The sequence below is a fragment of the Patagioenas fasciata genome, chromosome 2 (assembly GCF_037038585.1).
Source record: "Patagioenas fasciata isolate bPatFas1 chromosome 2, bPatFas1.hap1, whole genome shotgun sequence".
In the NCBI taxonomy this organism is placed as follows: Eukaryota; Metazoa; Chordata; class Aves; order Columbiformes; family Columbidae; genus Patagioenas; species Patagioenas fasciata.
The window spans coordinates 146395699-146417923 of record NC_092521.1 but is presented as its reverse complement, the minus strand read 5'-3'; the positions used below and the strand labels follow the sequence as shown (position 1 = coordinate 146417923).

The 22225-nt window shown below is 38.1% G+C and overlaps 1 protein-coding gene across 8 annotated transcripts; it reads right to left on the bottom strand.

The window, feature by feature from the left end:
- Positions 1–443: 443 nt before the first annotated feature.
- SLC25A40 (solute carrier family 25 member 40) lies at positions 444–22013 on the bottom strand. Of its 8 annotated transcripts, none has more exons than XM_065831541.2 (12): positions 21855–22013; positions 20946–21072; positions 20531–20649; positions 18498–18557; positions 17270–17376; positions 15256–15323; positions 13504–13628; positions 12106–12279; positions 8549–8658; positions 8161–8242; positions 6581–6661; positions 444–1005 (listed from the first exon to the last, which is right to left on the bottom strand). In XM_065831541.2, exons 3-12 carry the CDS (start codon positions 20622–20624, stop codon positions 890–892), a joined length of 1017 nt encoding a protein of 338 aa, XP_065687613.1. In that variant the 5' UTR covers positions 20625–20649; positions 20946–21072; positions 21855–22013; the 3' UTR covers positions 444–889. The 8 variants fall into 8 exon arrangements, with proteins under 8 accessions (XP_065687613.1, XP_071661269.1, XP_071661270.1 ...); XM_071805168.1 differs by lacking the exon at positions 21855–22013 and adding an exon at positions 21759–21812; XM_071805169.1 differs by lacking the exon at positions 21855–22013 and adding an exon at positions 21608–21682.
- Positions 22014–22225: the final 212 nt, after the last annotated feature.

The following is a 22225-nucleotide window of genomic DNA, read 5'->3' as shown; positions in this document are numbered from 1 at the left end:
GAACTGAACATGCTCTTCCCTTCAGGTGACACGGCTGAGTCAGACTGGCACGGAACCACCTGTGACAAAGCTGGCCTTCACACCCAGGTGACCCCACACCAACTGTCTATGGGGGATGCTCCCAGCATGAAGCTCTGTGACAGTTTGCACCTCCCAAACCCAGGTGAGGGGGTGTTCCTCCAGCACACCCGTACAGACAGTTGTTTTCAGTGCCCACGGGTGCTTTACTTTCTTGGAGTATTACCAGAGGCTAAAAAGGCCCTGCAGCACCTACCCGTGTATTCACTGTTTTCTCTGGGCTTATAATGGCCATTATGTACTTTTTTCCCCTGTTTGAACTAAAGCCTATTTCATTTTAAATAAACCTGAAAAGAAGCTGAAGACTGTTTTATAATATGTGTTTACACAAAATATAGAGTCGCAAGTAACACATTTGCACAAAATTGTAGTAAGCAAGAATAAATGTTTGAGTTTATTCTGTATCAACCCCCAAACCCAAACCTTTTCTAAACATCATTTTAAATACCCAACAAAAATGTTTAGTCAGACTGAAAATGAACATAGTGGCAGTGGTTATTCTTCATTGCTCTGTCCAGCCTCATTTTTTTCCCCTTTTACACATCACTTTCCCTTCTCCTTTCTTTTTTCTCTCTAGCTGCAAGAGAAGTCACAAAATCTTCAATGATAGTTTAAGGGTCACGTATATTTTTTTAGTCTTAAGGAAAAAAGTGAATTTATCCTTTGTGAAACAGTTAAAAATGAAGTTGTACTTAGTTATCAAATGTAACGGCAGAATTTCACTGGGAATTCTAGAAAACACCTTGACAGATTCAAATTTGGCACAACTTTCACGATGTATTTTGACTTCATATAATCAGATGACAGAGAATTAAGGACGTTGGTTCATTTTTTCATTTAAATGAGAAAAGAAAGACTTTCCGTATTCATAGGAGCTGATCATTATGGCACACGCAGGAGCAACTTTAGACAGCCGTGGAATAATACCTGCCCAGGAGAGAAAGGAAAGTGTTCATTATAATTTATTTTCAGACCGAAGTGCTGTAGTACCATTTAGCAGTCATAGTATCTTGATGCCATAGTCTATCAGTGTAGAACTGAGGTTCTACCTGTCCAAAATACCAGAATTACTGGCTGTACATATTACCACTGTAATAATCGTATGTGCTCATCCTGCATGGCCCTGCCTGCCCCAAGTCCTCTGTGTCTCTGCCGAGATGAGGTGGCCCTGGGGGCAGAATGTGCCCTCACCAGAGGGTCAGTGCAAACCTGCTGCTCATGTGGGACAGACAGAGGCTTGTGACCTCTCAGGTGGAACAAGAAGAGGTGCAAGAAGCCCTGAATGCTGAAATGGATAAAGGCAGGGAGGAAAGGGCTTGAGCACCATGCTGAGCTGTATCCTCTGCCGTAAGTATGTGTCTCAGCCGTTCAAGCCAGTTGCCAAACAAAATGCGTGAGTCCTCTGCCACTCTCTCCTAAGGCCTACAGCATGTTTATTAAAATGGAAGTATCCTGGTCACATGCGTAAACAATAGAATTTAGGTGTTAAATGTCTCCCATTACAATCCACTGTGATCTTGTCAGCATTTGGAAAGTGATTGAGCTTACGTAGAGGTAGGAAAATAAGGTTGAATCATCTTGTCTACACATAGCCATCTACTTCCACTTGAAACGCAAAGAAATCTGCATGGAGCTAGCACATATGATGCATGACCTACGGAAAACTTGTGTCCTTTTGCAACAGCAGCAAGAACCAGGCAGAATAGCCCCAAGTCATCTCACCTACGTGTGGGCGACTGAACCGAGATAAAGGCTCGTCAAGAGAATGTCTCTACACTCTGTTACTCACATGTCAAGACCTAAATGTAGGTAACCTAATCTATGAAGTAAGTTTCACCCAAAATGTCTAATAATATTGATACTTAGTGGTGTCTTGCATTCTGCTGGCATCAGTGCTCTGAATTACACAAAACCTGTTACCCAGCTACATCATCACTGTACGGCAAGTAAAGCAATTTAATCTCTGTCAGTGAACACAAGTCTTGCAAGTCTTCAGCCAACTGTGTAGCCATTCACACAAGGAACCTCAATGAACCAACACGGTGTTGTAAAGACTGGTAAGTATCCCGGGTTTGCAATGTCTCCTATGTTGTTGTTCAGGTATGAGCTACCGTAGGTTTTTATCCCAATACCATTTTAATCTCAGTATGTTGTGTTTTCCTCCTTAGGCTTCCAGAGACACAAGTGACAACACGTGTCATGACCAAGGACTTCTGTGCGTGGCCACAACAGAGTATTGCCCCAGCCATTCAACAGACCAGGGCAAGAGCAGCCTCACCCATCAGGCAGGCTTGCTGAAGACAGAAAGACACAGGAATCTCTACAGCTCTCTACAGCTGGGGAGAAGGGCATGGCGGGGGCTGACGACCAGGTACCAGGGAAGTAAGAAGGTTGAGGGAGATGGATATCCTGAGGGGGGCACACAGGAAGTCAAGAGCACTTTGTGACTATGAGCATTTTATAAACATTCAAGGTTGAATTTTCAATGTCCAGTTGCCATGCACAGAAAGGACGATATTCAAAAGCAGAACACTTTATAAACACTTTAGTTAAGACACGATACTGTTTCAGTCTGGGATACTTGGGCTAGTAAATTATTGATAGAACTACCTGAATGTAGGTATTCAACAAAGGCAAAGTTTCACCCCCAGGTAAATACTTGCTTTTGTTTAATCAATGATAGCACTTCTTCACAAAAAGATATGAACCAGTAATTAGAATTCCTGAGGATGTGCAAGGAGCTTGAAGTTTCACACTGTGAATATCCATCTGCACTGTCATGTGAGGCTGGAGACTGATTCTCTCAGTTCCTGTCACATGTGGTGGCAATCCCAGACTGCCTTTGTGTGTACTCAGGTAGAAAGTAGGAAATGCCTGGCACTGCCTGAGTTTTTCCTCTTAATTCCCACTCAGCCACAATAAATAAATGGGAGAGAAGGTAGACAGTGAGTGCACTTGTGGATGGCAGGTCTCAAATAATTCCATTAACTGATAATCACAGCACAACAAATGTGCACTCCCAAAATATAACTCAGTAGTAACATTGGTATTCATATATACTTGGATGCAAATCGTGGACTGAGCAGTGGGAAGCAAACCTTACAAGCATTCACCATGAAATGCATTTATTTGAAGTGCAGAATAATGTCTAGTTATAGGTAGGCTGGAGGAACTAGGAACCTCATACCAAACCATAATCCAGGAAAAAAAATATTTCATTTTATACAGGCTGAAATGACTGCAGGCTTCTTGCTAAGAACTCTGATGTTTTTCAAGACAAACTTGATAATGGTGATGAACCACAGTGAAGCACTAGTATTTGGGAAGGTGAGAAATAAAATATGAATTTCTGTAAGGTACAATAATAAACATCAAGAAGAGCCAAAGGAACATAACAGCATCTTTCTCAAATGGCTCTGTAGTCACCATTCTACTACTCTTGAACCCACGGATGAAAACTTTTGGCCTCCCCCATTCAAACTGTGCCATGACACCTCCATTCATCAATGAAATAATGAGGCATAGACAAATCTACGATAAAAATGCCCTTCATTCAGAGCACCAGCATTTCCACTTGAAGTAACCTCTCAGAGAGAGAATAATGTATTGAGAGATTGAAGAGGGACAAACCATATGATGTAGAGTTCTTTGTGTCTCAAGCACTAACTGCTGTGATGCTTAGTAAGTTGTAAGGATCTCCTCTAATGTAAAAGAAAGAAATCAGGAGAAAGAGGGAATTGCAACCATCAGAAGAATAACAGGCACCTTCCAATGGCACCTTCAGGATTGCTGACAGAAAGTTCACAGCTCCATGGAAGAGATGCTAACAGCTGTAGTCTGATACTCTCACTGCTTTAGGCGGAAGTTTGAGAATGGTCTTGTCTAAGGCTCTGCTTTGCTACTGAGCTGCAGTATTGTATTTCTTGAGGGACAGTCAATACAATAACAAATGACCTAAAAATTCTACAAAAATATTTAAGAATTGAAGATGATAATTTTTTCATTTCAGTAATGTTCTTACAGAAAAGCAATTTTTCTACTAAAACCTGAATTCCTGAGGCATGCTGAGCTTTCCTGCCAAGACCTTCCCACTATGACAGCAATTCTTGTTCCAGCTCCATCTTGCGGGTTGTCCTAAAAACTAGTTGGGCCCACAGTAGTTCGCCACAAAGCTCTCCCGGGTACAGAGACATTCAGTCTAGTTATTGAAGAAGTTCCTGTGCATGTGGGTAAAGAGTATCTGGTAGTTGCAGAGAGGAAATGAGGGTGGGGAGAGCAGCATACAGCTCAACAATCAAAGCACTTTTGTGTTTCCTTAGGAGACTGGCAACTAGAAACACAAGTTCCTTTCTATGGCTACTTAGGACACAATGGATGAGAATGCAAGAACACCCAATTCCTGGGAAACAGAGTTGTTCTTTTTTCCTCCTGTTTTGCTTGACAGAGCATGCCAATTAGAAATCTCTGGCATAAGGCTAGCAGGATCCATGAGAGCTGCTGTCAAATACCTACAAATCTGTGAAAAAATTTCCATGTCATTCTCCAAGACAATATTCTGAGATTTGGCTAAATCCACCATGAGTTACTGAAAACACTGGTGATTATCTCAGAAGGGAGGCAATGCTTTCTGGTAACTACAGAAATGGAATGTTTCCTGAGAGATCTAATGTCTTAAAAGAAATCCTCAGTTTCAGGATGATGTCATTTTTCTTGTCTCATGTCACACTTGCCAGCTCACAAAGCCAGTTATGCAGTGGCAAAGACACTCATGAGTCTCGTGAGGTCCCTATGAGCACTCCTTGATGCCAGAAAGTCCTCTTACAATTGAGCCATAATGATGAAAATCAGGAGGAATACTACTTCCTCCTGGACCTCTTGGAAAAATGACCAGCTTTGTTGCTGGAGGTTTTGGTTAGTACCAAGAATTACATCATATGATTAGGTAGGGCTCACTGGTTTCAAAGAGTTGCCAGGATTTGAAAAAGACACCAGAAGGTACTCCTGGGGATTTCTTTTCCATTCTATAAATCTTCAGCGTTTAAATGGCCAAGCTGTCTTATGATGGTCAGGAGTACATCTGTGCTGCTCAGCAGTAGAAATAGCTACTGCACATGGCTCAGGGATAAGAAGTGATCTTTGCCAAAACTATCTAAAATACAGTCTTTAAGACAGTCCATGCAATAAGAAAAAGAAAACACATCAAGGAAGTGCACAGCTAAATGAAGTCTTATCAGTGACATTCTGTCTTACTGAATGGTTGAGAGGAACTGAAACACCACCAGCTACACACTAAACTGTGTACTGATGTACTGAACACTGGACACAGCTGGGCAGCAATGGTCCCCCCATAGGTGCAGTGAGGGTAAGGAAGTGAGATGTGTGCACTCAGGTGAGTACACGAGATAACATGTAAGTAAAATTTAAACTCTTTGACTCATTCAGAACCATTAAATTGTCAATATTACATTTCTCCAGTTGTTTAAACATAAACATTTAACAAATATTCTAAATAACATTTCTAGTTTAATAAAAAATGTAAGGAAAAAATTATTGGGGAATAGCTGTTACTTGACCTTGATTGTCTCAAATATTATATGCAGTATTTGACAAAATTACTCCCACCTAGCAAACAAACAAATACTAATAGAATTGCCATATCTTCCAGTCCTCTATAAAAAAACTGCATTGAAGTCCAACTTAAAATGACCGCATCATAGGGTAGATGGGATCTATCCTGGGCCCAGTGTCCCTCAGGCCACTAACAGTATTTTATTGTGTGAACTCTACTTCAAAGTATCTATTCCATATTCAGAATTTTTGGGTTCTCAATAATGCGTCTTCTTCAAAGACTAAGAAGGGAGACAGAAAAATACCACTGGAGCTTAAGGTCTGTTTCTGAGACAGAAAGAACAAAAAAAAGTTGACATAGAAACTAGTATGAGATGAAGAACAAAAATTAGGATGAGTGTTCCTAAATATAGGTGCTACAACAGTACTGATGGTTTGGAAAGTTTAGCACTGGACTAAAAGCTGCATCTAAGAAATTTTCTCAGTTTAGAAAAACCTCCATACTGCAGCTTCCAAACCTATAATACATTTAATTTCCTTTGTACCAATTCTTCCTGAAAACCCTAAGCATTACAGTTTAAGAAATCAACAAATTATTTAAATTTGAAAAAACTATTTCCTGAAATGAACCTTTTCCCACCATTTTTAATTGCCAATACAACCATATCTGTCAAGCCCAATTCCTCTATTTTTTGAACAAATCATGTCCATCTGGGACCGCTGTATCATAGTAACTTGTCAAGAGATCACCAAAATTCTCTCTGGATGGATGCATGTCTGTTGCTTGATATATGCAAACTATTCCATAACTGAGTGTTCACAGAGATGGAAATATTATCTAATTTAAGCATATTAACATCTATAATAATTTGTTACTGATTAAAAAACTTTCTCTCTGGTCTGAGTTTTTTTAGAAAGCTATCAAAAGATTTACCAGCAAATAATCCAGTAATCCCATTTTGAGCAATGATTTTCCTCGTAACTGCCCAGGCTGATGGACAGCCCCCCTGTGGAACTCAAGATAGTACAAGAAAACAGTGAATTAAGGAACATACACAATGCCACAGAAAAATATTTTTAGAAATTAGAGGCAGTTACTTCAGATATAATTATTAGGTTTAATTAATTCTATGTTAATTTTATCCATACTATTTATACAGGATGTTAAATTCATACAGTATTAAAATTTATACAATACTCACTTTAAAATAGCATGATACAGAAAAACCTGTAGTAGCACCTGAAGTAAGATGTATGAACAGAGACAATATTCCTTACTAGTGTAACTGAAATAATTTTTAAAAGTCACCTTGCTGTCAAATGTGCCAGTCCCTTTCCATGTCACCTTCTATATGTAGCTAAAAGATTGTCGCGATTCAGATTTTTAAACAAGAACTGCCCTTTATGGTGAACTGAATCTAAAATTAAGTTGTGAGAATGGATATCATAAGAATGAATATAACAATTAAGCTAGGACACTACACCTTACATCTAAGTTTACAAAAATAAAATCCTCCCAAAATTTAGAAGTTTGTTTAAGAAAGTATAAATCTATGATATATGGATCATAGTCCCTTGTAGAGCTAGATCAGATACCACAAGCAATCCAGCTGCAGCAGCATCAAGAAGTGATCTGCATTGCAGCCATGTGCGACTGTTTTAAATGGAGGGATTTTTTGGTGCTATTTCACTCCACACATATGGTTTTCATTGATCTGTAATATGAAAGTGATTAAGAATTTTTTTTTTTCTAAACTGAAGTTGAAACAGTTTCATGGAATACATTCAGCAGGAACCTCCTACAGCATCTGGAAGCTGCAAAATATTTTTGCAGTCACAGAGACACAATAAGTAGATGCAGAGTCACTGCCCAACTCTAACAGCAACTGGATTTGGAAAGAATTAAACTAGTACAAATTACAGATAACCATAATGAAATTTTAAATACAAATTAATCTAGTTAATGTCAAACTAATAAATACATGGTGCTACTTGTGATTCTAAGTGGTGTTGGCAATGAATTCTTACAGTCATCAGCACAAGGGAAGAATTGAAACACAAACTATTTAAAGATTTTTTTTGATCTTTGTCTGTTCAGCAATGAAACACAATTTTTTTTGAGAATTATACCAGAAAAATATAATTTACCTGAGAGAATGAAACCTCACACCATGCACTAAGTTTCCATAACACCTTTCTGAACTAGGGCCTTCGAATTAGTTTCTAAGCAGAAACTGTTCAGGTGCTCAGCTTTTTTACTGGTCTGTAATCTTAAAGCCATGATCTAACATTTATTTAAGTTAACGAAAGTCCCTCACTGGTCCACGTCCAAAGCAATGGAAAAAGAAGTTTTCAGACACAACAGAAAAAAGGCCTTAGTCATATAATTTTTAAATAAACTTCAGAAGAAGAGACAAATATTTAAAATGCCTACCAAAAGTCTATATACTCAAACAGTAAGTTTTAACTTTACAAACATTATGGGGTTTTTTTTTCTCCTTACTAGCAACTTACTTTCTGAGGTCTCACGCGTCCAAAGTTCAGTCTGCCTATGTGTTTTCACTACATCAAATGGCTGAGTTACGACAGCTGCAATCTACCAGGAAAAGAAATCCTTTTTAACATAGAGCACAAAATTAAAATTTAATTTAAAAAATTAAAGTGCACACAATTTAAAACTAGATTTGATATTCCAAGTGCCTGAAATTATTAAAAGTCTTGTATTTCAGAACACTGTAATTTACTCAGATATACCTCATCAGCTTGAATGCTAAGCCATGTGTATTTAAATTAGATGCACCTCAAAACATACATTTCTGAGAGAATAATATTATACCTCTTTTAAATAGTTTATTAGTGATAATAATAAAGAGTAGTACTAGAAACAAAAACATATACTTACAGAGCCAGATGCAACTCCTGAAGTAAAAGCAATAAAAAATGTTGGTTCATGTACACCAACTTCTTTGCACAACATCTTCTTGAAACGTTCATAATTATGCCAGTACAATGCTATGGTTATAAAACAATAAACCTGCATTACAACACACTTGTATATCAAATGCAGAAATTCTTTTGTCAAGTACAGATGTAAGAATTCTCCTGTGGCAACAGGAGCAAAACCACACAAGAGCTGAAAGCAAAACAGAAGTGTTCTCTGTGATGACCCATGGACAGACTGCTTTGTTCCCTGTATCTCCATATTCCAAATTTCTTCATATGATACAAAATGGCCTAATAATTTTGTCATTTCCATAAAGTAACTCCTTCCATAGCACAATCTAACCCAAGCACTACAAAACTCACATAACCGATTTTTTAAAATTCAGTTTAACAGAAATCAAAATGTAGGCTTCTAATTATTTGCTGTATTTTAAGGTATATTTCACCAATTTCACTAACTTTAAAAATGTTTCATACAAAATGAAAGGTTGCTCAGGACTGCCTCATATTCTTCTGGGGGACAGAGCATAATATCTAATTCTGACAGAGCCAAGAAATGTAATTGTGCTCTCTGGAATTACTAAGGGGGGATTCCCTCTGTGAGGAATGTCAAAGGCAAGCCTGGCAAACAACTTTTAGAAGTAACATTGGTTTCTGTTTTCCTCTGCTAAACTAAACTGCACTCTTTCTGCACTCTTAGGCTCTTCAAACTGTATGCTATGGGCTGAACTATAGAGTGATTCCTTGTGGCAGCTGGTCAAATAAATACTGCAAATAACAGCTGCATATCCTGGAAGACAATTGTGTCTCATTCAGCACCGAGTTCTGGAGGCTGTGCCAGCTGAGAAATATCAGAGGATTTTCTTGCCATGAAAATATCCAGCACATATATCTGGCCTCCAACATTTTGCAAATGTAAATGTAGGCAGTATCTCAGAAGGCATTCTCAGGGTTTGAGGAAAATCTACTATTGAAATGTACAAAACCCTAATTTACTATAAATTACCTAAATCCAAAACTTATCTTAAGCACCTGCATGACTCCCTTCCCTGTATACCTTTGACATTTATATTCTCTGCAAAATGGCTTAATGAATTATTCAAGTGGTATTGTTAACCCAATTCTTATGCATTAACAGTTTCAGTTTTATTCAGTCTAGCTAAACTGCCATGGAATATGCTTGAAGCACATCATTCATACTTGGGCTAGTAATCCAGTGGGATTCTAATCACCCTGTGCTGCTTGAGTTACGCTGTGCTGCTTGACTCTTCTCACAGAGGAGCTTCTTTCTCAATACAAATTGTTACACTGATTTTAATTCCTCTTGAAAGAGCTAACTTGAGCAAACTGCAGCAAAGGTGCAGACTGTGCTGTGAGAATACCAGAAACCATGATGCTGTTGTGGCATCATTCAAACAGAAGAGCTAAGATTGAAGGTATTAAGGGAGCGCATCTTAACTTCATGGAGAAAATAATCAGAAAGCACATTTGGAAAATGTATTAAGCAGCATTAAACACCCTTAGATTTATATAATCTGAGTTTCGTGTCATTTCATTCTGATTTCCTTTTTTTTTTTTTTTAAATTCATTTTCCTTTACTCATGCATCTAATTACCTGCTCACTTCTGGCTCTTCAACAATAGTCCTTGGCCTATAAGGCAGTAGCTGTGTGGTAACCTGTTCCTCTACCTTTCCAGCACCCCATGATGCCTACGAACTGCTGGGCACATACAAGTGCCTGACAGCTGTGAAGTGAATGCCAGAGCAGTGTAGAGACTGACTTTAAACCAAAAAGGATGTTTTGGACCAGTGGAGGAAGAGCAAGCATGGATGCAAGAATCTGAAAAGGGCTGTGAAGAACATCCAGATATCACCTTAGTGCCCTCTTCTTTGTGCACTCCCTCCACAGCCTTCCACAGATCCTCCCACACTGTGACAAGCAGCAGAGGGAAAGAAGATCACTAGCTCCTGCCACACTGTTGCAGACAAAAATCAGTAAGAGAACAAGAGTTGCCACTTGAAGTCAGACAACAGGAATTAGATGAAGACTTTTAGAGCTCCCTTATAAAGCTTAGCAAAACATCCTGAGAGAATGATGCATTTGGCAGAGAAGAAAAATAAGGAAATTAAAAAATGAATAGTCAACAGGAAGCACTTTAGGCAAAATGTTCAGATGAATTCTGACAGTTATCTTTAGGCTTAGAGAAGGCATGTTTCCATTGGTTCAGAAGGCTTGCCTATCACAGAAGGCTAAATTAATTCTCATAAAGTAACAGGATCCTTAAGCAGGAAATACAATCCAACCACAATCTTCCAACATCTACCAGTAGCAAAGTGAAAGAAAACAGAGTATTATTCATTCTGAAAAGAAAACAGCTGAAATAACTTAGTTCTGTTAACTCACTTAACTGCTAAGTGCAATTTTTAACTAAATATCATAATCATCCCCACTTACCAGGCACTGGTTTGGTTCACAGCCAATTTAAAATTTATTCCAGGTACACATCTAAATGTGCTCAAATCCCATGAGAGTCCAAACCAACGATTGGTTCACTAGACTGTTGGGAACCACAAATTAAATTGCATAACAGATTATCTTAAGAATTGAGTAGGAGAACAAAGATAGCAGGTCAAATACTTCAAGGGTTGTCTGCCACCAAAAATAGGTTTGAAGCATTCAAAGGTGCTACTCCTGGTACTCCTTTAGGATAGAAACTGCCTCAAGGACAATTGATGCCTGATGATACACAAGTGCTTTGACAATGGGCCTCAAAGAGAAAGGGGCTCTCACCACCGGCATTAACACAAAAACAGTCCTTTAGTTGTCACATCCAATTATCTCTGCAGCTTACAACACAGCAGAGGTGTAACAAGAAAGAAGAAAGTGTGATCTCCTCTCTTTGTTATCTTAAAGAATAGTCCCAGGACAAGTTATGCTTTGTATAAGACTTTTCTTCTAGTGTCAGCTTTGGAGTTTTGCAAACAAGTGGTGCTCTCACTTCATTCATCTGGCTAAAAAAAATTCCCAAAGACACTACTGTGTCATTCTCTCTTTGTACATGTTTTCAAAATTAAGCATCAGACGCTAAGATACAGCATGTTTCTCTATAAGGAAATAGCCACGACACCTATCACAGAGACCATTTTTTACTGAAAGTCTTCAAAAACCAGTCGCTGCATAAGCTATTTTTTTTCCAAGAAAGGCTGAACTGGATGATCCTTGAAGTCACTTCCAACCTGGTGTTCTACAATTCTATAGATGAGAAGCAATAGTGTAAAGAAAGGGACTGTAACAATGAACCCTAGCTGGTATCCAGAAACAAAATGGGGGGAAGAAAAACAGGTCCTCAAAGATTTTATAAATAAAAACACTCAAAAAACCCCCAGTAAATCTCAGTCATTCTTACAGCTAACTATTAAAATTACCTAAACCCACAGGAAAAAAAAAGTCTAAAAGAATTATGCATAAACAGATCTTCTGACATAATACAAACCTGCATGGAAAATAAATCCTACCTGAGAAAGGTACATCTCTCAGAACAGTAGAACTCCAGCCCCTCCACAGAGAAAACCATCCATCTACAGCCACTTCACTGCTGATGCGTGCGTACAGCTGCTTGTAGGACAACCTACGATACTGCATTCTGGTCCTGATCAGCTCCAAGGGGCTCACTACCGTAACTGAACCAACTGCAAATGATAAAAATGTGAGCTTTTTTAAAAATCAGCATTTAATAGTAATATTTCTTGAACATTAAAGGCAGATCTCACCTTGCTTTATATATTGGATTCCTTTCAACTTTCCCATTTTCCTTGAAATAATTCCCAAAATTAATTTCCTTTCCAGATACGAATAGCATATCTATTCACAGTACCTAAATTTTCTGGGCACACAAGCTACCTACCTTTTTTCAATACTGGCATGTTGTAATCCATGTAACATGTTAAAAATCCTCATTTTTAGATTTATTACATAAATAGGCTGATAATTTCAAGTACTTACAAGGATTACTTTTCAATAATTACCATTTTTAAGTGTAACTTGAAGAAAGAGGTTAAGCTTTTACTGACTTCTAAGCATCCTTGCTATTCTTATTTCAAACCACCAAGAATATTTAGCAGGCAACCTGTATCCAATAAAGTAACTCTCTTGCATCTCATGGAAATATCAGTGAGTCATCAATCACTAACAAGCTGCCATCACACACACACACCAGACTTGAATCATTTCACTTTTCTCCTCTTGCTGGTGGAAGGTTTCTTTGTCATGTGAATTTTAAATCTGGAGCAGCCTAATAATAACAATTTGCCACATCACCACACAATAACAATTATTTTTCTACTAGTCTTCCAGTCCCCCATCACAGTTGTCACAAGTAGAATATGGAACTACAGTCTCAGACTTTTAAGGAAGCCTCAAAATATATGACCTCACCCACTTCTACAAAACTAGATGAGGAAAAGGATGAACAAAAGTAAGAAAATATAAGAAGAAATTCAGTCCCTTTATATCATACAGCTGTAAAACCAGTACAAGTTCAATTTTCATCTTCCTTGTCACTACCTCTGTGGCTTCCATTATTGAAAATAATTATGTTTATTATTAGAATCATCACAGAACAGACTTAAATTGAAGTAGAAGTATAGAACTATAAAATTTTGAACAAAATACAGATATATTGAAAGTGTAACAGCAAAAATAAACCACATTATTTGAGCTTAGAGTGTTATGTTACCCAAGAAATACTGGGTAATTACAGTGTTCCTTCCTATAACTCGCTCCACATAATACTATCCCTCATTTAAAGCCATGGCAAATTTACTTTAAAAACAAAACAAATCAACAAAATTAAGCCAAGAAAGCAGCATGCAGGTATTTTATTTCAGTTTCTATTTAAACAGATTACAACTTACCTCTGCTTAAGGAACCTGCAAGAACTGGAATATGTTCATTATCCTTTCCTAGTCTAGATTTCAGAGCTTCACTCAGTTGGTCGTAGCAGGTAAAATAGATCACTGTGGCAGGAAGTGCCATTATTCTAAGATATAAGAGAGGGAATTAATTTCATAAAAGAAAAACAGGAGTCAAACATCTTGAATGCATGTTTTGGTTAAATAAGGAAAAGTTAAATCTCCAGCTGTGTGTAGTTATGGATGAAGAAAAAGTATTAATCCCATGGCTTTGATTCATTGCCTCTAGTTCAGAGTTTCAAATTCACTGATTTCCCGGTTTTCTAGTTTTTAATTTCATTGGGGAAAACTGTAAGCAAAATGATGGTGGATTATCTACTTCAAAATGCATTTCATATCAGCTTCAGAACTGTTTTGATAAAGGAATGGAATTGAAAGACCTGAATATGAAGCAAGCAAGCAAGCAAAACATTATGGAATCAGCTACAGTTGGAAAGTATGTTCTCTATCTTAATCAACGCTTATGATTCTTATTACTTAAAAGACAATATGGAAGGAGTAAATATAAGCCTTTTCCATTCCAGCATAGTACAGACTATAAGAAAAGCAGCAATATCTGTAATCAGTGTAGGAGTTATGTCTGTGCCAATATAGCACATATCACCATTACCAAAAAACAGTGAAGACTGTCACCCTTGGAAAGCCAACAAGTTGTAGTTTAGATCTTTTTAAACCTGTGTACCTCTCTCCAGTCAAGAAGCTGGTTCTCTGCAGCAGTACAGAACACAGGTTGAAGAAAATCTGTCATGGCTGAAACACAGACCTCTTGGTGCAGTTAGATCCTCAAGGTTTATATTTCCCTGCAGCTTAAGTAACAAGGCCTGAGCTCCACCATGCTTTGCTTTTGTGTGCCTATTATACTGAGCACTGTGTGCAAATCAAAAGTGTGCCAGGGCTTTCCCACAGGGCTCTTTGACTTGGAACAAGAGAACTGTAACAAAACAGTTTATGTCTTACAAGACACAATTTTAATATACATGTTAGATTCGACCACTTTCTCAGAGTGCTTATGGAGGAGGACACAGAGGATTTAATTACTATCTGTACTGGGTTAATATGAATAACAAGATAAAACAAATTGGTGTTGTTTAGCCTTAAGAGGAATCTAGGAGGGGATTTGATAACAATGTTTAAATATGCAAACTGCTGTTGTGGAGAGAAAAGGAATTATCTGTTTTCCATGACAAAATTGTATATGATAAAAAAAATACAGTTTTTTGGAATAAAGAAGATTCCAGTTAGATATTAAAAAAAAAAAAAAAGTCATGATAATGAGGTGAAAAACTACAGTGTCTACAGAAACAGCTGTGTTGCTTATTGCAAGTCAGTAGTAACAAGTTAGGATAGCAAATATCAACCAGAGAGCAGCATTCACATTCAACCCTGTGATTCAATGATACTGTCAACGGGAGGGTTACAGTAAGGTTACCACATCTAAAAGGCAGAATGAAGTCTGATATTCCTGCTTAACTACTGAGAATGTATCAAACAATTTGCAAAGAGAAATCTCAAGATCTGGCAGAAATTATATTGCCTTTAGATGTTCCTGATCTAACCGATTACATCATTATCTGTAACTTCAGAATTTACCATTTTTTAAATAACTTAGAAAAAACATATGTATGTAAATAATGGAGCAAATTTTTAAACAATAATTAATAACACGTTATCAAGAAAAAAGAACAATCAGCTTACAGTGTTGGGGGAAGTCCGCTCCACAGAGATCTAATTCCTTCTATTTGAATAATTTTCACAAATGCGTCCTAAAAACGCAATCAGGCAAAGAGCAATAATTAGCTACAAAGCTTTTGTACTCGATATATTTTAGCTGGCAGAACACAAAATTAATGTATTAAAACGGTATGTTTCTAAAATAGCTTATCATTCTAAGATCCCAATTTTGTAATTGCTAACGCCACGTAAATAGTTCCACTGAGCTGAACAAAACAATTTGTGTGTTTGAAATTAAGAATTTCCTTCCATTTTTAAAGGACCCAAGTATTAAGTTTTTATCAGTAACTGACAGCCCTATGAGTAAGTTATTTTCAGCAGAGGAGCAACTTGTGGAAATGTATTTAAAATATTTTTAATACATAACGGAAGTTCTAGGCATGAAATAGCAATTAACTCTCAATGATTCTTCAATACTTGCATTCTCTGACAACAATATAACAACATATGTGCCATGTATATACACTATACTATATATTTGGAAGCTTACAATTAATAACACAGCTGTCTCATATATTCCCAGACCACCAACAGGAGGGGAACACTAAACCTTGAAGATCATTCAACTGAAATCACAACCAAAAAGACAAACTCTCTAATATTAGGATACCTAGTTTTCTTAAACATTTTGGGCAAAGGTTGAGATTTGATGGATTAGAATATGCTTAAGACCAGACATTATCTCAGCACCTCAAAAGATACAGAACCTGACAGATCATAAAAAGGATTCACAGGAAGAAAAAGGCAAATAGCTCCAGAGGAGACAGCCTCAAGGGACAGATCTACTGAGGTAAAAAGTTGCATGGTGAAAACAAAGACACAATTTACTAAAACAAGCCTGACTTTAAAAATGGAGCTTTGAGAGGGAATCAAGAAACCCTAAAAGGTCCTGACATGATCTCACAAAAAAGACCCCCTAAGAAGAAAAAAAAAAGACAGAAAATGCCACACTAGTATGTTTTCTCCATATATACTCTGTACTAACTAGAGTAAACAGTGAAGTTCTAATGAATTTCCAATACAGAAAGGTATACATAAAAGGCTGGAGAAAGGATGTAACTAAATCCAGCGACTGAGCAGTATATTTATATACCTTACTAACTATATGGGCAGATACAGCGAACATTTGTACAGACCTATCACTGGAAACCTACAATGTCCACTACAATACTCTTTACTCCACAGTTGTCCAGCACTGTTTTGTTTTAAAGAAAGGAGATCCAATTGCATGCTAATCATTCTTCTTTATCAATCACCTTTTTACAGCAAAAAATGGGCACAAAATCATGACAGTTAGAAAACTTTCTAAAAATTGTATGTTGAAGTTAACAGGAAAAATCAAACTCATGACATTTTTTCTAAACAACAGTATAAAACTGCTCAAGAAACCTTTTGTATGAACATTTCATTCTTCCCAGATATTCAATTCTGAAAAATCCTTGATCATAAGTGTAATTTGATGGCAGAGTCAAACAAAATCTTGATAAATGAAGCAGCACCACAGTGTCCAACAGCAAGTCTGCTTCAAGTGTTGGGCTAAAATGCCAGTCCTACAAGTTTCAATGGATCCAGAACTTGACACATGAACTTAACTTTAAAACATTGTCTGCATTGTTAGTTCAGCTCAGGAGCACACTGGAAGATCTGTGGACAGAAGAGCTGTAAGCAGGTACAGAAAATCAGTACCTGCAACCAGCAACTATTGGCAATATAGCTCAGGTGGGGAAAATAACATCATAGAACCATTATCCTGTGAGGAGAGATGCACAGCTGCCCCCTTGTTCATCCTAAGGAAATAATATGTATTTTCTTGTAGAAAGTAGAAGGTATAATTAATAAACTACAGTGTAACCACACAAACACCCTCTCAAATTATAACAGATTCTACTAGAACTTGAAAAAAGCTCAATAAATTTACAGTATGCTACTTAAAAATGTTTTCAATATACAGTTTTATGTAAATGGCAAATGTTCTTACCAACATCCCTTTGAAATGCCCAGGTTTTTTATACCAAGCTTTGCTGTCCCCATTCTCACAAACACATCTATGATCCATAAGACCACTGGAGTATACAAAACATTTTCCTAATAAAATGGTGTATAAGAATAAAGTTAATGCTTGTAAGATTGTTCTTACTCAGCAGCAATTTCAAAGTGGGTATAACAGCAACACAGCTTTATCTCTGTTTAGACACAGAGGGGTAAAATAATGTTGGAAACTCAATGACAAATTAGGTAAAAGGGAAGAGGGAACAAATGTTTTCCTCAAAATGCCTGACTAAGTGAGATTGCCTTCACAGGCTCCAGGAGACATTTACATTATACTACCATCTGCTAAAGGCTAAAAGCTATATAAAACCTGAATGTCACTATTGTATATAACTAGATGAACATATTCCAGACTTTTACATCTTTTATTAAGTAGCCTCAGCATCCACATTGCAAGTGGAGGTATTATATCTTAGGTTAGACTGTATTTATACTAGATCATCCTATCTACTTGGTTTTTATTTCCTCTATATCACATACTTTGAACCTGTTTGATAAAACATTATCACCATTAGAAAAACATACTCCATGCTTCACATTTTGAGATTTCTGAAGGGTTTAGAATTTACTGAAAAAACAGGCTAGAAAGCATGAGTATTTTTCCTGATTTACAGCAAGTCTGACTGCAAAATTTAATCTCCATATACAACATGGAACACCAGTCATCTCCTTTCCTTTTTCATTTATTAATTACAACTAAATAGTAGGAAACATTGGCGTATCTTTGAATGTGCAATGTCTCAATCTATTTAGAACCCAATTGAGAAGTGACTTACTGCTCTTTTTCAAAATATTCTGGAGAAGATTAACTTTGATATAGCATCCTGATCACATAAGCCCTCTGATGAAATATTTGGTTTTTTATTAATAGTGGGGTTTTCTAACGCAACTCAGTAATAGCTGTATTTTCTGCCACAATGAAAATACTAAGACAGACAGAAAAAAGCCTGTTTAAAATGGTATGCATTTATGTTCGGTTTTTGTTTTTTTTTTTTTTTTTCCCACTGTATATGTTCACTGACTCATTCTTTCTCTAGTAATTTCAGTATATATTGCTGGGTTCCTTCCCCCCCCACTTACACTGAAGAAACAAACACAACTGTTGTGAAACAAGCAAAAAGCAAACTGTCCTCCATTACACTCACACATTTATTTACCTTTGGAGAATGGATTGCTTTGGGCTTGCAGTCGAGTTTTGATAACATCAAGAGGAGTTACTAGAATGAAACAGAAGTAATTTAGAAACACCCTGCATGCCCTGAAAATGTAGAACTGTACAAACGCCTTATCATGAACTTATACAACTTTTTTTTTTTCTTTCTGCCGGAGAAGAAAAACAGACTCGTTTTATAACATTATCAAACAAAGGAAAAAGGGAGAACTGCAAATCCTGTATGGTTTGCAAGTGACCACGTTATCTTTTCTAATTCCTAACAGTTGCACAGACAACAAATATTAGAGATACACAAACCTCATGCAAAAACCATTGTGTGATCTTGTCTGAAAGTGCTAGAACTTGTGCTATTTTGTCCTGCTGCCAACCTTTTATAAGTGGCATACCACAAGACATATGAAATCAGATTTTGGGGTCAAGTGTGTAAAACATTACAACATTTTTCATGTGTTCATTCTTTTCCAATAAACTGACTGTTATAGCTTTGTGCATAGGCAAGACCTAAAACTTCAGAGCTGTTGGAAAGTACATGAAGGTTTCGTGACCATTTTCTTGCTTCCACTCCAGCCCTTACAGTTACTACAGGCCTAGACATTCTGAACACTACAGTGGCTGGTCAGCTGTACCAGCCTCTCTGGATTATATTGACTGAGGGTTTGATTCAGTTGCCTGCATAGAAGCTGCTAGTACCACCTGAGTCTCTAAGGTATCCAAAACACCTATGCAGTTGACAAAAATTACACAGGATCTACAACCTTGCTTACTAAGCAGCAGCTAGAGGCTACGTCAAACATTCCAGCATGTGTCTCATTAAGCCCATTCCTACGCACCAGCAACTAGTTCACACCTGAGCTCTCTATTGATGCCAAGGTTGAAATAGTTGGCTCACATCTCCCTAGCCAAACGTGGAGATCTCAATGCAACTCCTTCAGCTCAATTCAGTTGCTTAAAAAATACAGTTGCCACTCACACATATTCTGCCTTGTCTCCCAGTTGCCACGTTAGAAAGGAGCCGATCTCTTGTACCTCTTGAGGTCTTGAATACCAACACCTGACACTGTACTAGAATCCTATGTACACCCAGTTGGAATCCATCTTAGGAATTCCGCAGGTCTGATATAGCTTTGCTTGCTACATTACTTAATATCACAGGACACACGGTATGAAGACAGACTAAAATCCCTATGGATTTGACAGGTTCCTGGTAACATCATATTTTTTAAAAATTTGGGAATTTTGTGGGGGGAAAAAACCAGTGCATAGAAAATCACACACTTCCCTGCAGCATAATCAGTGTTAAAAGTCAGAACCAAAAGGTAGTTTAAGCCAAAAAGTAACCAAATTACCAAGTAGAAACTAATGAGCTTGGAGAGCTCCAAGGGATATGGAGTGCTGAATATAACCAACCAATTTGGGTATGCATGGAGAAGGAGGTCCTGAGCAAGATGACTGAATATGAAGCAGAAGATTAATTCCATAGACTATTCAGAAGTTTAAAAGCCTAACAAAAAGCTATCCTTAAAAGCAGCGTTTAGGGATGCACCCCTGCGCCCCAATAAAAGGCTTTGACGGTGTAAGACATCACAGCAGAATAAATTGATGTTACTACTGAAGCGTCCAGTCTTTCAGGATTTGTGTCTCGTACTCTAAAGCAAGCTTTTATTTAAAATCTATTTTTAAGCAGCAGGAAGTATGAAAATTAAATTTTATCATTAATTTTGTTACTTGCAGAAAGAAATCAATTAATTACTACGTCAAGAGGAAAAAAGACAAAGAAATGAAAAGTTAATAAAAATTATTTTTAGAAATGTTGAAAGATCATCAGGAACAGAAAAGATTGCAATTAACTACATTTGTTTAAGTAGAAAAAATTATGATAAAACTATTAAAAAACATCCTTATTGAAATACTAGTGGAAATTTATAAACCATATATATGTAGACATCATGCTGAGTCAAACTGAAGAGTAATCATTTTGGAAAGATTCTCTGTGGCAAGCTTGACAATCTGCCTTACCACACAATGATGTAATTATAGCTCCACAACAAGAGGCTATTGCTTGCTGAGTAACGGTGATTCCGTTTAAGTTGTTATCACTCATTTCAGCCATGGCTTTATTGCTGGAGAAGAAAAACCTGTCGAGGAACAGAAAAACATATTGCAACATTATTGTCAAAACTTGCAGAAAAATCAAAGGGAAAAATATTTTTAAATTTCATTAATACATTATGTATTAGCAGCAATAACATAAATATTAGTTTTCTGCTTGTATACAAGCATCTCTGTATTTTTTTTGAAATTAGAGTATTTTCACCATGTTTTATAAATAGTATAAGCTTTCTAAATGGCAATAAATCTTCCAAATCCTTCTTACATGAATTACAATGTTTATAGTTTTTGTAAATCACATTAAATATTTAGTATGTATTACCTCTTGCTGCAACAGAGGGTTTAGGAACACTTAAATAATCTGTACAAAGACAAATTCCCAGCCTGCGGCCCATAAACTGTAGAACAGCAGAATAATTCATCTAGCCCTCTTCTTGCTTCCGTCACTCCTGTGAGAAAATCCAGAGAGGTCTCCAGGTTGATCCAACAGTCACAGCCCAGTAGTCATGACTATACACACTGGCAAGCTCCTCATGTAATGAGCAGTGACTAACTGCTATCAATGCTACCATTAAATATTAATTCCTTGAACAAATCCTGCTGTATAGCTGCACAGGCAAGGTTACAATACCTTAGGAATGTACCCACACTATCTAAAAATAGGGAGCTTATATATTCCCAGTACCTGCAACAACCCAGGACAGGAGAACGTAATAAAAACACTCCAGAACATAAAATCCCTAAATAGAGGCATATCTTTCAAAATGCACATTCTGCATATGTGCAGTTTTAATTTTATTAGGTTACATTGATGTAAACCTTTTATTTGCTCTACAGGAACATTATGTTTTGCTGTTTCCACTGCTTTAAATAAAAGAAAGATCAGCTGCATAGGACAATACTCGCCTTTGAGATGCTAACTACTAATTCGGGTGGTGGGTTTTCTTTAAATCTATTTTAAAACTTATTTTATAACAAAATTACTTTCCAGAATAGCGTTTATAAGCCGCGACCGAGTTGTGATGGCGGGAGGCCAAGCCCTCCGCAATAAAGATGTGGAGCATCCTCGGTCAGGCCCCTGAGCCCCCTCTCCCAGCGCCCAGCACAGCCGCAGGCGGCCAGACCGCCGTCCCACCTGCCCTCGAGCGGGTAACGCCTGGGGCGGGCGGGGCGGGGCGGGGCGGGGCGGGGCGAGGCGAGGCGGCTGCTCCTCGGAAGGCCTCCCCCACACCTTGCCAGGGCCGAGCGGAGAGTTTTTCCCGGGTTCTCTGCTGAAGGGGGCGCTCAGTGGCCTGACCAGCCCCTGAGGCGCGGTGAGGGAGGGGGTGTCGCCCCTCTCCCCGCCTCCCGTAGTAACGGCCGCTGATCTCCCTCCCCCGCGGAGCCCGCCTGCCCCGGGACTCCTTTCCCTTCCGCTCTTCGCTTCACTGGGGGGGCCTCGTCTGTCCGCGTGTCTCCCCGCCCCACAGCACCTCCCGCCGCGCTCGGCTCCCGCCCTTCGCCCGCCTGCCCCTGTCTACCGCGTGCGCGCGGCGGGGCGGCCGTTGGTGGAGCGCGGCCCGCGGCGACACGGGGCGCCGCTCTGCGGCAGGAGCAGCGAGG